Source organism: Theropithecus gelada, chromosome 6, assembly GCF_003255815.1.
Source record: "Theropithecus gelada isolate Dixy chromosome 6, Tgel_1.0, whole genome shotgun sequence".
NCBI lineage: Eukaryota > Metazoa > Chordata > Mammalia > Primates > Cercopithecidae > Theropithecus > Theropithecus gelada.
In genome coordinates, this window is record NC_037673.1 from 40,771,056 (window position 1) to 40,783,349 (window position 12,294).

At 38.7% G+C, this 12,294-nt stretch overlaps 1 protein-coding gene across 1 annotated transcript in view; it reads right to left on the reverse strand.

The window, feature by feature from the left end:
• Positions 1–296: 296 nt before the first annotated feature.
• Positions 297–12,294, reverse strand: part of C6 (complement C6) — an 80,675-nt gene continuing 68,677 nt past the window's right edge. The window contains exons 15-18 of the mRNA XM_025387984.1: positions 11,921–12,109; positions 7,990–8,080; positions 7,266–7,507; positions 297–1,065 (exon numbers count right to left, since the gene is read on the reverse strand). Coding sequence (XP_025243769.1) covers positions 884–1,065; positions 7,266–7,507; positions 7,990–8,080; positions 11,921–12,109 — 704 coding nt within the window. The 3' untranslated portion in view covers positions 297–883. The remainder of the gene's footprint in view (positions 1,066–7,265; positions 7,508–7,989; positions 8,081–11,920; positions 12,110–12,294) is intronic.

A 12,294-nucleotide genomic window follows, 5' to 3' on the forward strand; every position in this document is an offset into this window, starting at 1 on the left:
ATTATTCCTTTAAAATTCTCTGACAATTTTCCATCCATCACACACTTCAGCCTAAAACTTTATGATGCACTTTAGGTGAGGCAAAGGGAATCTCTTTTCTACTTTCTGAGAGAATAGAACTCCAGAAGTTTATCCTTAACAACTTTATACAAGATAATTTCCACTGGAGTTCAAGCATCCTTACAGTGATGTTTATTGTTATGGAATATTTCCTTGCATAAGATGATAATTAAGGATGGGACTCACCCTTCCATGTTGTATTTTCTCCAAAACAATTATCACCATGAAACATGCCACATATTTCACCTGTTTATTTCATTTTTTGTGTGTCTACCCCTGAATGAATGTATGCTTCATGAAGGCAAAGGCTTTTGTCTGCTTTATTATCTGCCGAGTTCTCAGGACTTTGGTCAGTACTTGACATCCTGTATGTACACTCAGAAATTATTTGTTGAATGAAGACATGAAAGTTGGGCTTCAAGAATGTGTTTTAGAGGTTCTGGAGATTTCTGTTTATTAACTCATTGAAGAAAATTATGGGTTTTATTCTTATTTCTAATTGTGAGAATGCTTAATGTCACGGGCTACATAAGGGTCTCAGAAGTCACCTTATTTTTGTGCAATGTGAACAGGAGAATTTACCAGACTGCTGTAGAAGTTGGCACCTAGGGGTATGCTACAGGGCATCATGAGCTGGAACTGAGTAAGACATGCCCAAACAGGAGAGTCAGGGGAGAATAATGATCTCAAACTAACACAAAATAATTTTTGTCAGTAACTTTGAGCATGCCAGTCTGCTGTTTGTACAAGAATTCTTATTTGTAGGAGCTGGTTCTTCTGGATGGTAAATCTGTTAATTGTGCTGGGCCTAGCAGTAATTGTGCTAGGCCAAACACTTTCCAGGATGCAGTATTTCCACCTTCCTGTTTGCACATCTTATAGCTCCCACTTCACAGATGTTCAATGTTTTCTCACTTGTTGATGATCCCATCTTGACACAGTAGAGTTGGTTTCCACCCTTGAAGCACTGTGGGGGCAATAGGCAGACACATTTGGAAGTGGAGGCTGTAATGAGAGAGAGAGAGACAGTGTGACTCACCACAGTACATTAGGGTTTGGTTTCATTTAAATCATCCCCAGGGTGGCGAGCTCCTTGATGGTGTTAAATTAAGTTTGGTCCAAAGCTTTCTCTAATGAATGAGAAAGCCAAAAAATAAAAATTGAAAACAAAACAAAACAAAAACAACAAAACAACCCACCAAAGGAAATGACCCCAAAGACCCAACTGTGATTGAATAGAGAGATCTGTATATAAGAGACTAGACGGCACTAATAAGCCAATAAGCTTAAAGAGTTGGCCTATTTCGGGCAGTTCCCCCTGTCTCACTGTCCACATCCATTGAAGATTTGCGCTATCTCTGGCACCTCCCTCTCACTCACTGCCTACATTCAATCAGGCACTAGTCCTATCAATCCATTTCTCCAATGTCTTCAGCCTGTCCTTTTATTTTATTTTCATTTTTAATGTTGGCATTGCCTAAGTACCTTTATAATTATCATTTGTAGATCATGTACTGTGAAGCCACACAATATGCCAAGCATTTTATATGCTTAATTTTTTCGAACCCTTACAGCAAATGTATGAACTAGGCTATCATAATAATTCTACAGAAGAGGAAACTGAGCTCAAGGAATTTAAGCTCTTTGCCTATGGCCACACAATTTAGTAAATGGTAGAAGCAGGATTTAAATAATACATGACTCCCAGGCCTGAGCTTTTTAACATAACTCTGTATCACATTTGTTTCTTTCTTTCTAGAATATTATTGGGTTATACCTGGGTATCTGTATTTTTAATAGGCAGTTAAATTGGGTGATTCTCCTATGAGGCCTGCTTTTGGAATCACCAAAGCACTTCATAATTCATTTAAGTCTTATGTTCATGAAATAGGTTTAAAACAATCATTTAGGGATAAAGTTACCAAAGCTGAGTATATTAAATTAATTTTGAACAAAGGTTTATAGGCTTATATATTCTACATGTATGTTTTAGTCAAAGGTCAAGGTTCTCCACAGTTTGGCTTCAACTTCCATTTTCAACATTGTCTTTTTTACTTTCTGCATTTCAAGTAGATTAACTGTCTGTTTCCCCAACAGGATCCCAAAGGTATTCCAGTTTTTGTCCTTTCTCCCATGTCATCTGCCTCTTTTGCCAGACTGATGTGCTCTTTCCTACTTCTCCCCACATGTCTAGTTTCTACAAGTCTTGCCTCCTCAATGAAGCATTTCATAGCAACATAACCATATTCTGATCTTTTGATCTTTTCTTTTCTTTGTTTTGAGACAGAGTCTTACTCTGTCTCCCAGGCTGGGGTGCAATGGCACAATCAAGGCTCACTGCACCCTCGAACTCCTAGGCTCAAGAGATCCTCCCACCTTAGCCGCCCGAGTAGCTGGGACTACAGATGCACCCAACCATGCTCAGCTAATCTATTACTCTTTGTAGAGACAAAGTCTCATTATGTTCCCCAGGCTAGTCTCAAACTCCTGAGCTCAACTGATCCTCTTGCCTTGGTGTACCAAAGTACTGGGATTATAGGCATGGACCACAGTGTCTGACCAGATTTTCTCTTTTTTCTTTTTCTTAACACTTATTTTAGTTTCAGGGATACATGTGCTAAGTTTGTTATATAGGTAAATTGCATGCCATAAGGGTTTGGTGTACAGATTATTTCATCACCCAGAATAAGCATAGTGACTGATGGGTAGTTTTTAAATCCTCTCCCTCCTTCCACTATCTGCCCTCAAGTCGGCCCTGGTATCTGTTGTTTCTTTGTGTCCATATGTTCTCGTTGTTTAGGTCCTGCTTATAAGTAAGAACATGTGGTATTTGGTTTTCTGTTCTTGTATTAGTTTGCTTAGGATAATGGCTTCCAGCTCCACCCGTGTTGCTGCAAAGGACATGATCTCATTGTTTTTATGGTGGCATAGTATTCCATGATATATTTGTACCACATTTTCTTTATCCAGTTTACTGTTGATGGGTATTTAGGTTGAGTCTATGCCTTTGCTAATGTAAATGGTGCTACAGTACAATACATGTGTATGTGTCTCTATGATAGAATGATTTATATCCCTTTGGGTATATACCCAGTAATGGGATTGCTGGGTCAAATGGTAATTATGTTTTAAGTCCTTCAAGGAATTCTGTTTTAAGTTCTCTGAGGAATCGCCATACTGCTTTCCATGATGGTTGAGCTAAAGCATATCTTTTATTTGGCTAAATTTTAGTGGTGTAAACTTGTTAGTACCATATGTGACATTTTTGTGTACATTCTTAGTAGTTAGCTTTCATATGTCTTTTCCCCAAGACAATGAGAAGTGCTGTTTTGGAGAGCAGTGTGGCTCATCCGTCTGATCAGCTCTTAACAAGGCACTCAGTTCATTCTTCTGGATCAACTGATTTGAAATTCTGAATTGTGGGTGCAGGTATAAGTGTACAAAAAAGAAATTTACTTAATAGATCTGGAATAATTCATGTTGCCAAAATACCTGAGTCAGCGTGAGTATTAGCAATGAGGTCATGAATGAATAGCTTATTTTAGGCGACATCAATTCTTTCCCAGGTGTCTCAACTGGTGGGAAAAAATAGGGAAAGGAAGTAGGGAGATACTCATATACACCACATGCCTGGGCATCTTGCCCTTGGTAGGAAACATTTTGTGAAAAAGCATGCATTTCCTTACTATGCTCTCTGTCAACCAGCTAGAGAAGATACTTGTTCATTGTTGGAAAGAATGTTCCTGTCCACTGTTGGAAGGGACAGAGTTTGGTGAAAGATAGGGGACTGTTCCACCTCTGGTTAGGACATCCATTCCTTAGGTTTTTGGAAGGGCCATGGTCACTACTCTTTTAGTATGGATATAGCTTAAATGTTCTTTGCCTAATTATTTTCAGACTACCAGCACCAAAAGACCCCACCACCTCCACTAACTGATCCTTCAACACTCAGTTCTCACGCTTCTGTGCTTAAGAAACCCTTCCAGCCCAGAAGATATTTTTCTCTTAAAGCTCTTATCGCGTCCTGACTTGCACTAAAGTGATTCATGTAATTATTGTCTAACGTTACTCCTCCAAAAATTTGAGGGATAAAAAGGGTGCCTCATCTTAAAACCATCATCATGCCTTGAACAGTGACTTATACATTGGCTGCTAAATGGATGTTGACTGAATAAATTTCCCCTTCCTGTTGGTTGGTGGTTGATATTTCTGAAATTCAGATAATATACTTAATATCTATAAAATAGGCTTCTGGGGGATTTCATTCATGTTGCAACTTTTGAAAGGTGACCTTCATATTACTTTGAAGTTCCGTTTTAAAGTTTTTAAAATTTCATTTTAGATAGAGAAGGAAAAGAGTAGCTAAGAGCGCAATGTAATCAAGAACACAGTTTAATCAAAGTGACATGCAATTGAACTGAAAATTACTAATATTTCAACTTCCCATGAGTGGCCTGGGTATAAAGTACATTTTTAGCTTTCTCTGTCTTCATAAATGCTATCATTTGTATGTTGATAATTTTCTACAGTGCTAATCCAAACAGAACCCTCTGAGACATTTACTTTTGCTCACCAGTTAAAGAAAGCTTGCAGAGACCGATCATATCTATAGGGGAAAAAATGCTTTGAGTTTCCTGATTGTGTGCAGAACCAAAAAATGTTTTAAATTGCCTAAATAAATCTTCTATTAAGAAATGTTCATGTGTTAGTTTGACTACCCAAAGCATTCTGTTAATTTCAGTTTTTAGTACTTTTTTTTTTTTTTTTTAGCAAACTTAGACTCTTCAAGTATGTGATGATTTAGATATGTGTATAGCAAAGGGGTAATAGTAAAGACAAGTATTTTGATAAAATTGTCAACTGTTATTTTTCACTCAGGCAGATTTGAAAAAAATAATTTGTGTGAAGATAGCAAAAAAAAAAAAATTATTTCCAATAGAAGAGTTCTCTGAAGACTGCTTCTCTACAATGAATAAGGAAGAATGGAAGGTAACACTAAATATAGCCCCAAATGTCTGACCTATCTATTACAGTATAGTCAGGGATTAGTTCTTACCTGCCCTGCTGACCAAATTTTATTTTCTCTATGTATTTTTGACAATAATGTTCTTACACTACATTTCTGAGATAAAAAGTTTATATTTAAAATAAAAATGATATTGTATATACTTTCAGCTCTTTTCTATCACAAATTATTGTCTGCAAGAGATGTCAGTTGAGTAATGGTGTTGATCAAGCATCAAAAAAATGAATAGTAGAGTTTTTGTTTAAAAATTATTTCATAGTGATTAGAATTAATATCAGGCCCTGGTTTTCTGTATGTTATATGGAATTGCCTTGTTTAGTCATGGCATGAAGGTTGAAAACCCCAGATACTGGCTTCCTGAGTTGTCACCATTAGATGCCAGCTATGTCCACCCTCTGTCATGTTTCAATCCTGTGGCCTGTCAAGGGAACTGAAGCTTGATAATCAGCTTGAAGTGGATCAGGAAAGACATGGTTTTAAGTAATAAGACCTCTCCCCTTTCCAGGACTGAGCTGAAGAACACTGGGCCACAAAGTCAAAAAAGAGTCAAGGGGAACAATATAGTTTTTGTCTTTCTTTTTGCAAAAGTAAGGTGGTTTCAGCAAACATTCCTTTGCATACTTTATGCCCCAATTTAAGATAATTTTTTTTGGGAAAATGTTCCACAAAGGAAGTATCTCTAACTGCTTGGGTTCTGTTGTAATCTCCAATCCATCTTTTGAAAAAGATATAAAGCTTAGTTGGACTATTTCAGGGTCAAACTTCATCTTGGAGCAAATGTACTGCTGTGAAGTCCCTGCCTCGAAACAACTCACAAATGTAATGTCTATGGTCGTAAACTTAGGAAAAATGGAAATAGAATGCTACTCCTTAAGTATTAAATTGGCAGAGATACAAAGGAGTGATAACTCCAAGATTTGGTGAGAGTGTGGGAGAGCAGTCTTTATTATATGTTCTAGAGTGAAATATAATATGGCAAAAACATTTCTGGATAGGGAGCCAATATATTATATTTAACAATAATATTTACCTAGAAATATCCCTTCATAAGCTATATCTGAAGGACGTAATCTTGGATCACTGATTGATTTGTGATAGATTTAGGTATGATGGCACTATTTATGATAGCAAAATACAGGAGAAAATTTAAATGGCTAACCAGAGATTGGCTAAATAAATCATAGAATACCTATATAGACTTTTGCAGACATTGAGAATTATGTGGCCGAATAATATATGTTGATATGAAAACAGTTCCATGACACAGTAAGTGAAAAACAGCAATATATAGAATAACATGTAGAGTATGATCCCATTTTATATTTTAAAAATTTGTATTATATGCAGGGCCACTCCTGAGATGTTTGAGACCCAGGGACAAATTTTTTATGGGGTGCTTATCTATAAACAATTAGAGTCACCCCAAATTAGAGTGTTAGCATCATAATGGCTTTCTAATTTCAAGCAATCTTGAGCAAGAATGCCCTGCTGGCTAGCAGGAGCAATTTGTTCACCAAGCTGTTTTCTGAGAATGAGGGTATAGCTCTGGGCCAGAGATGACTCCACAGGCATGAGCCCCAGAGCTCTTTGGGGCATCTGGCTGACCCTATGCATGGTGGGGAGAAGAAGCAGTAGAGAGTTGGAAAGCATAACAGTGCTTGCGTTTGTGTGGGATGTTGTCTGGGCTCAGGGTGTCCTGCTTGAATAGTATTGTCAGCCTTGGCTTGACCCAGGCACTGAAAGAAGACTTAAAGAAATTTCAGGAAGATGCTTTGGCAATGCAAAATCCAGCCCTGCTTGGACAGCACTATTGGCCTCAGACAGTCCCAACACCAGAAGGAAACTTAGACAATTCTGGTGAAGGCCCTCCGAAGCTGGGACTGGGAGGGATGCTCGAAACATGAGATCAGGACAGGTGCTCTTCCCACTAGGGCCTAAGGGTGGTACTGATTACACATATGCATAGAGAAAAGATTGGCAAGATAAACACCCACATTACGACCGTAGTTATTTCTACTTGTAGGTGATTATAATTTTCCTTTCTGTTTAAATCATGATTTTTTTTACAATGAAAAGGAAATATTTTTGATTAAGGATAGGTTATTTTTAAGGAAGATGATGTACAAGCTGAGATGAAGGTTAAGTGAGAGCATTTAGTGTGGTCACCAGTGGAACTGACCTGTACATTTTTCCCAGTCGTAGCAGGTGTCATAGCCACAGGATTCTTTCTTTGTGCTGTTGGATGAAAGTCTTGCCCTTTCAAGACCCCATTCTAACTGGCGGCCATCTTGGCAGGAACCAATATGTAGAAAATGGAGTTGCTGATTATGTAAACATTTCTCAGCCAGAAACTGACAAGCAGGTGAAGTAAAGTAATCGTTGGAGTCTGTGTCAAACACACAGAGATCTTCTGAATAATGGCTGGCCAAGAGAAGAAAGCAAGCATTTCCATATGAAGATCGGAAAAAACAGGGGTACGTAGCCAATGTAGTGTGTTCACTCACCAACCAGTTTTCCTGTGCCTGTTTACCCCGCCCCACTCCAAGCCCTGGGCTTGAGTGAAAGGAAAAGGAAGGTGTTGATATAACTGAGTTTAAAGTTTTTACATGTGCAGAAGTTAAGTCTTTATAACCAAAATGAGACTGTTTTAATAAACAATCTCATAAAAACGAGATTGTTTAAATAAACAATCTCATTTTAAACAGGGAACTGGGCTGAGAGATAATTAAGAAACTTGCTACCCAATGGCGAAGGAGGAATTCAGCAGAGCACAGGAATATCAATTATGTGGAAATTTCATTTATTTCATGTCTGTGCTTCAAGAAGCTCAGCTCTTCCATCAAGTTTCTTACACTAGACTGGTTTTCCCAATTTCCAGACACAGTCTGTAGGGTATCTCTTACCTACAGTCTTCTTCTGGAGACATACAAATGCATTCAGATCCTGATTGTTTCTGTCCCAGCTGACAATGGCCTTTTAATTTTGTTAGACTATCTGAAACAAAAGAAAAAAGGAGAAAAGAACAGTGCACAGCATGGATTCTAAGTGATAAGCTTGAATTCAGAGAAGAGGCAGTGGTAAAGGATTCATATTTATCTCTTGGAGTTGGAACATTCATTTTGGCTTCTCTAAATACATTGTCATTAAATATTCCATCTGAAAGGTCCTTTCCAGTGCACATGAGGTGTCATTTTCCAACCTAAAATTGCTATTATGTTCAGATAACTAAAGAAAATGGAACTGTTGAAATTTTTGTTCATTTATTTTTCAAATATTTATTGCATATGCATGATATTCCCAACACTCTGTAAGGTTCTGGAGAGAGTAGATTGAGCATAAACTGACCCAGATCCTGGGCTCACCAAGCTAATAGTCTTGTGGGTGCAGACAGGCATTAATCAAATGAGCACACTAATATACATACAGAATTGTTGCCTTTCTTAGTGCTATTAAAGAGAAGCATATAATAAAAAAATTGATGTAGCTAGAAAGATTAGAAAAGGTAAAATGAAGAAAGAAAAGTGAGGCTGTTCAATGCAGAGGAAACATAAGGTATGGAAATGTTCAAATGGGAGGCAGCGGCCGGGCATGGTGGCTCACGCCTGTAATCCCAGCACTTTGGGAGGCCGAGGTGGGCAGATCACAAGGTCAGGAGTTAGGGTCCAGCCTGGTCAATATGGTGAAACCCCATTTGTACTAAAAATATGAAAATTAGTGGGGCGTGGTGGCATGCACCTGTAGTCCCAGCTACTCAGGAGGCTGAGGCAAAAGAATCACTTGAACTTGGGAGGCAGATGTTGCAGTGAGCCGAGATGGTGCCACTGCACCCCAGCCTGGGCAACAGAGTGAGACTCTGTCTCAAAAAAAAAAAAAAAAAAAGAAAAAGAAAAAGGGAGGCAGCTTGTGAGTTTCCTGGAACTGAAAGAATCCAGTGTGGTTGAAGTGCTGAAAAACAAGAGCATGGAACAAGATGTGGCCAGAGAGGTAGGTGTGTGGTAGGTTGTGTGGGGGGCTAATAGGGTCTTTGAAGGGTTTTTGTCTTCATTTTATAAATAGTAGACAGTCTCTGATGGGTTTTAAGCAGGGAGTGTTGTGACAAAATCAGTCCTGGATTTTGAAAAAAAGAAATTAATTCTGGCTTCTGTGCAGAGAATGGATTTGAAGAGGCATGGTGGTCAATAGGGCTCCAGGGAGCTAATCTATGAGGTTATTGTGGTAGTTCAGGTGAAAGAGGATGATAATTTGGACCAAGGTTCCAGAGGTAGAAATGGAGAAAAGTAGATAAACTTGAGACACAGCTAGCAGGTAAAATACGTGATATTATCTATTGTGGGTAAGTTATGAGAGCTGCCAATTATATGATTCTTAGGTTTCTGATTTGCATAAGAGAATATACATTGGTGCCTTATCTGAAATAGAAAATATTAGAAAATGCTTAGTTTTAGGAAGGAAGGGTGATGAATTAAGAGTTCCCCTCTGTAGATGTTGAATTCATGGTATCTTTAAGACATCCAAACAATGTAGATATGTAGGAATTTAGATATTCATGTCTAAATCTCAGTGGCGAAGTATGTGCTAAAGATTTAAATCTGTTATTAGTCTATGGGGGAATTACTGAAGCTATGCATGTGGGTGAGATTCTTCAGTAGGAGAGTACAGATCCAAAACTTGGGAAACAAACAGTGATTAATGTCCAAGCACTGGCAGGAGCCTGCTAAAAATAGAGGGCAACAGCCAGAAATTCAGAGCTAAACAAGAATATGAAGCCAAGGAAAGAACATACGTGCAGAAGGTCAACATTGCTGAAGGTTGCTGAGAGGTCAAAGAAGATAAGGAAAAAAAAAGTCCATTAGATTTAGCAATGTGGATGTGAATGGCTTGAAAGTCAGATTTTCTTACAAGAATCAACAGGGAAATGCAGCTCCTAAATGTAGGTATTAATCCCTGCATGACATTCTAGGCACTAGGACATTATGGTGGGGGAAAAAAAAAAAAGAAAGGAAGGATGGAAGAAAGGTGGAAGAGAGGAGAGGAGAGGAAAGGAGAGGAAAAAAGAAAGAGAATACAGATATTAATCAAATAATTATAATAATGGATTTATAATTAAGGGCTGAGACAAGTATTCTGAAGAAAGGGAACATGGTTTCAGGAGACCACGTATCATAAAGACTCCAACTGGGAAGGGTAAGGAAGGATTCGTAAGGACATTACGCTTGAACTAAGATGAGGAACTGAATAGCATGTCGGTGAGGGAGGGGGATGAAAATAGAGGGAGTGACACTGGGGGTGTATTTATGAGAGAGGGAACCTTGGTTTCTTTGCTCATGTTGAGGCCCACCTACAGAATCTGGACCTAGAGCCAAACTCCTGAGTCTATTGAATGAAACAAAATTTTTTGATCCGGATCTGACTATTTAGGCATCCCCAGAACCAAAAGGACGTCGTGAGCAAGTTAATCGTCAAGGCAGCACTGGAGGCTTAGCTCACTCTTCCTCCTCTTAGCTTATCAAGTAGAAGGCTTGATAAGGAAAGGTGGCTCATGTTAGAAGCAAAAATAAAGATATAAAAAATTCCTAGGTTTTCTTATTCACAGTTGTTTTCATTTCCTTCTATTACCCCCATGCTATCTGGTGAAACTTGGCCCAGAACTCTGGTGAACTTGGAGACCTATCCTTCCGGTAAGGCTTTAGCTACTATGGTTTACATTGTGGTGATATTGTTTACTTATGCCTCTTTGCCCTTTGTAATTCTACATTTAGGCCAGGGAGGAGCAGCAAGGTATACATTGTTTCCAAAAAGAATCAATCAGTTTTCAAGTGGCACAGAGCCTTGCTCTTTCCCTACAGGTTTGAAATTGTCAATGATCTTATGCAAGGAATCTGCTCTTCCAATCAGCCTCAGGTTGAAGCAGTGCTGGGACTCAGCTGCCCACACCTCCCAACACAGGAGCAACAATACTGCACAGTCTGTAGAGTGCTCAGGGCAAGAGGATCCTCTGAAGGGCTACTGGAGGAGTCCAGGTCTGGGAGGAAGGAAAAAGTAACTGTGTAGCATCTCACATTTTTATGAAGCAGAACTTTTTCACATTGAAAGAATTAATAATGTTTCCCTGCCTGAAAGTGTCTTTACCTCACAGTGTCGGTTTTATTTATGATTGTCTTTCTCTTTCTGTGACTCCCTGCATTGGTCTTTCTGTCAATATTATTGGAGAGAAAGTATATGAAATAGGCTATGTGTTTCCTTTATCTAGCAGTGGAACATTTCCTATTTCTCAGTTTGAATAATAATTTTAATGGAACATTTCCTATTTCTCCGTTTGGATTATAATTTTAATTTCTAATCTAAGGGGATGTGTATGCACATGCATGCATATGCTCTGATGAGGATACTGCCTACGGTGTCCAAAAGATCTTAACTTTCTGAAGTCTATGGCTTCCACGTACATTCATTCCACTGACATTTATGTTCCTTGTAATTTATTATTATGATCAGGAGTCTAGTGAAACCAAGACACAATACTTACACAAAATTAGTTCTCACTAATTTCCATGAGATCTTTTTAGTGATAATTTTATTTAAGGTTTTTCAAAAGGTTAACTTTCTCCCTTTATTTCACACATCATAAAAGCCCAGAAGAGAATAAAGGAGGCAGGATGGCAAAGAGCTTAGGGAATTAGCAGAGCCATTGCATAGTTGCTGTTTGACCCACACTGTCTAAACTTGTGTCTTATTTAGCCTCTCAGTGCTTAAGACATAGAATGGCTGTAGAGGCTATACTACCAATCTCAGGGTGCACCACCTTATCAGACCCCAGAACACTGAGCTGCTACGCACCTTTTTCACAGGTGAGTGAGTTTGAAATGGGTGGTGTCCAGGAATTCCCCTGGCATGTGTACCTCGATGGCCCAGCAACAACAAAGCCTTTGGGGCAAGTTAGCTCAATGGATTCACCAATTCTATACAATCTCTGAAATGGTGTAATTGTCAGAATTTCCTGCACAACTGGCTTGATGCACTCTGTCCCTGCAAGAGAGCAACATTTCATATGTGTTTAGTGGAGCAGAATAAACAACAAATGTAAGCAAATTTTATGCAACCAAAGAGGTGATTTTGATGAGATTTACTGCATTTGTTCAACTGTGGTGCCTCCTTTTGATCAGAAAACCTGGGGGATAAGAATCCCGGGCTTTCCCTCAGACCCTTCATTG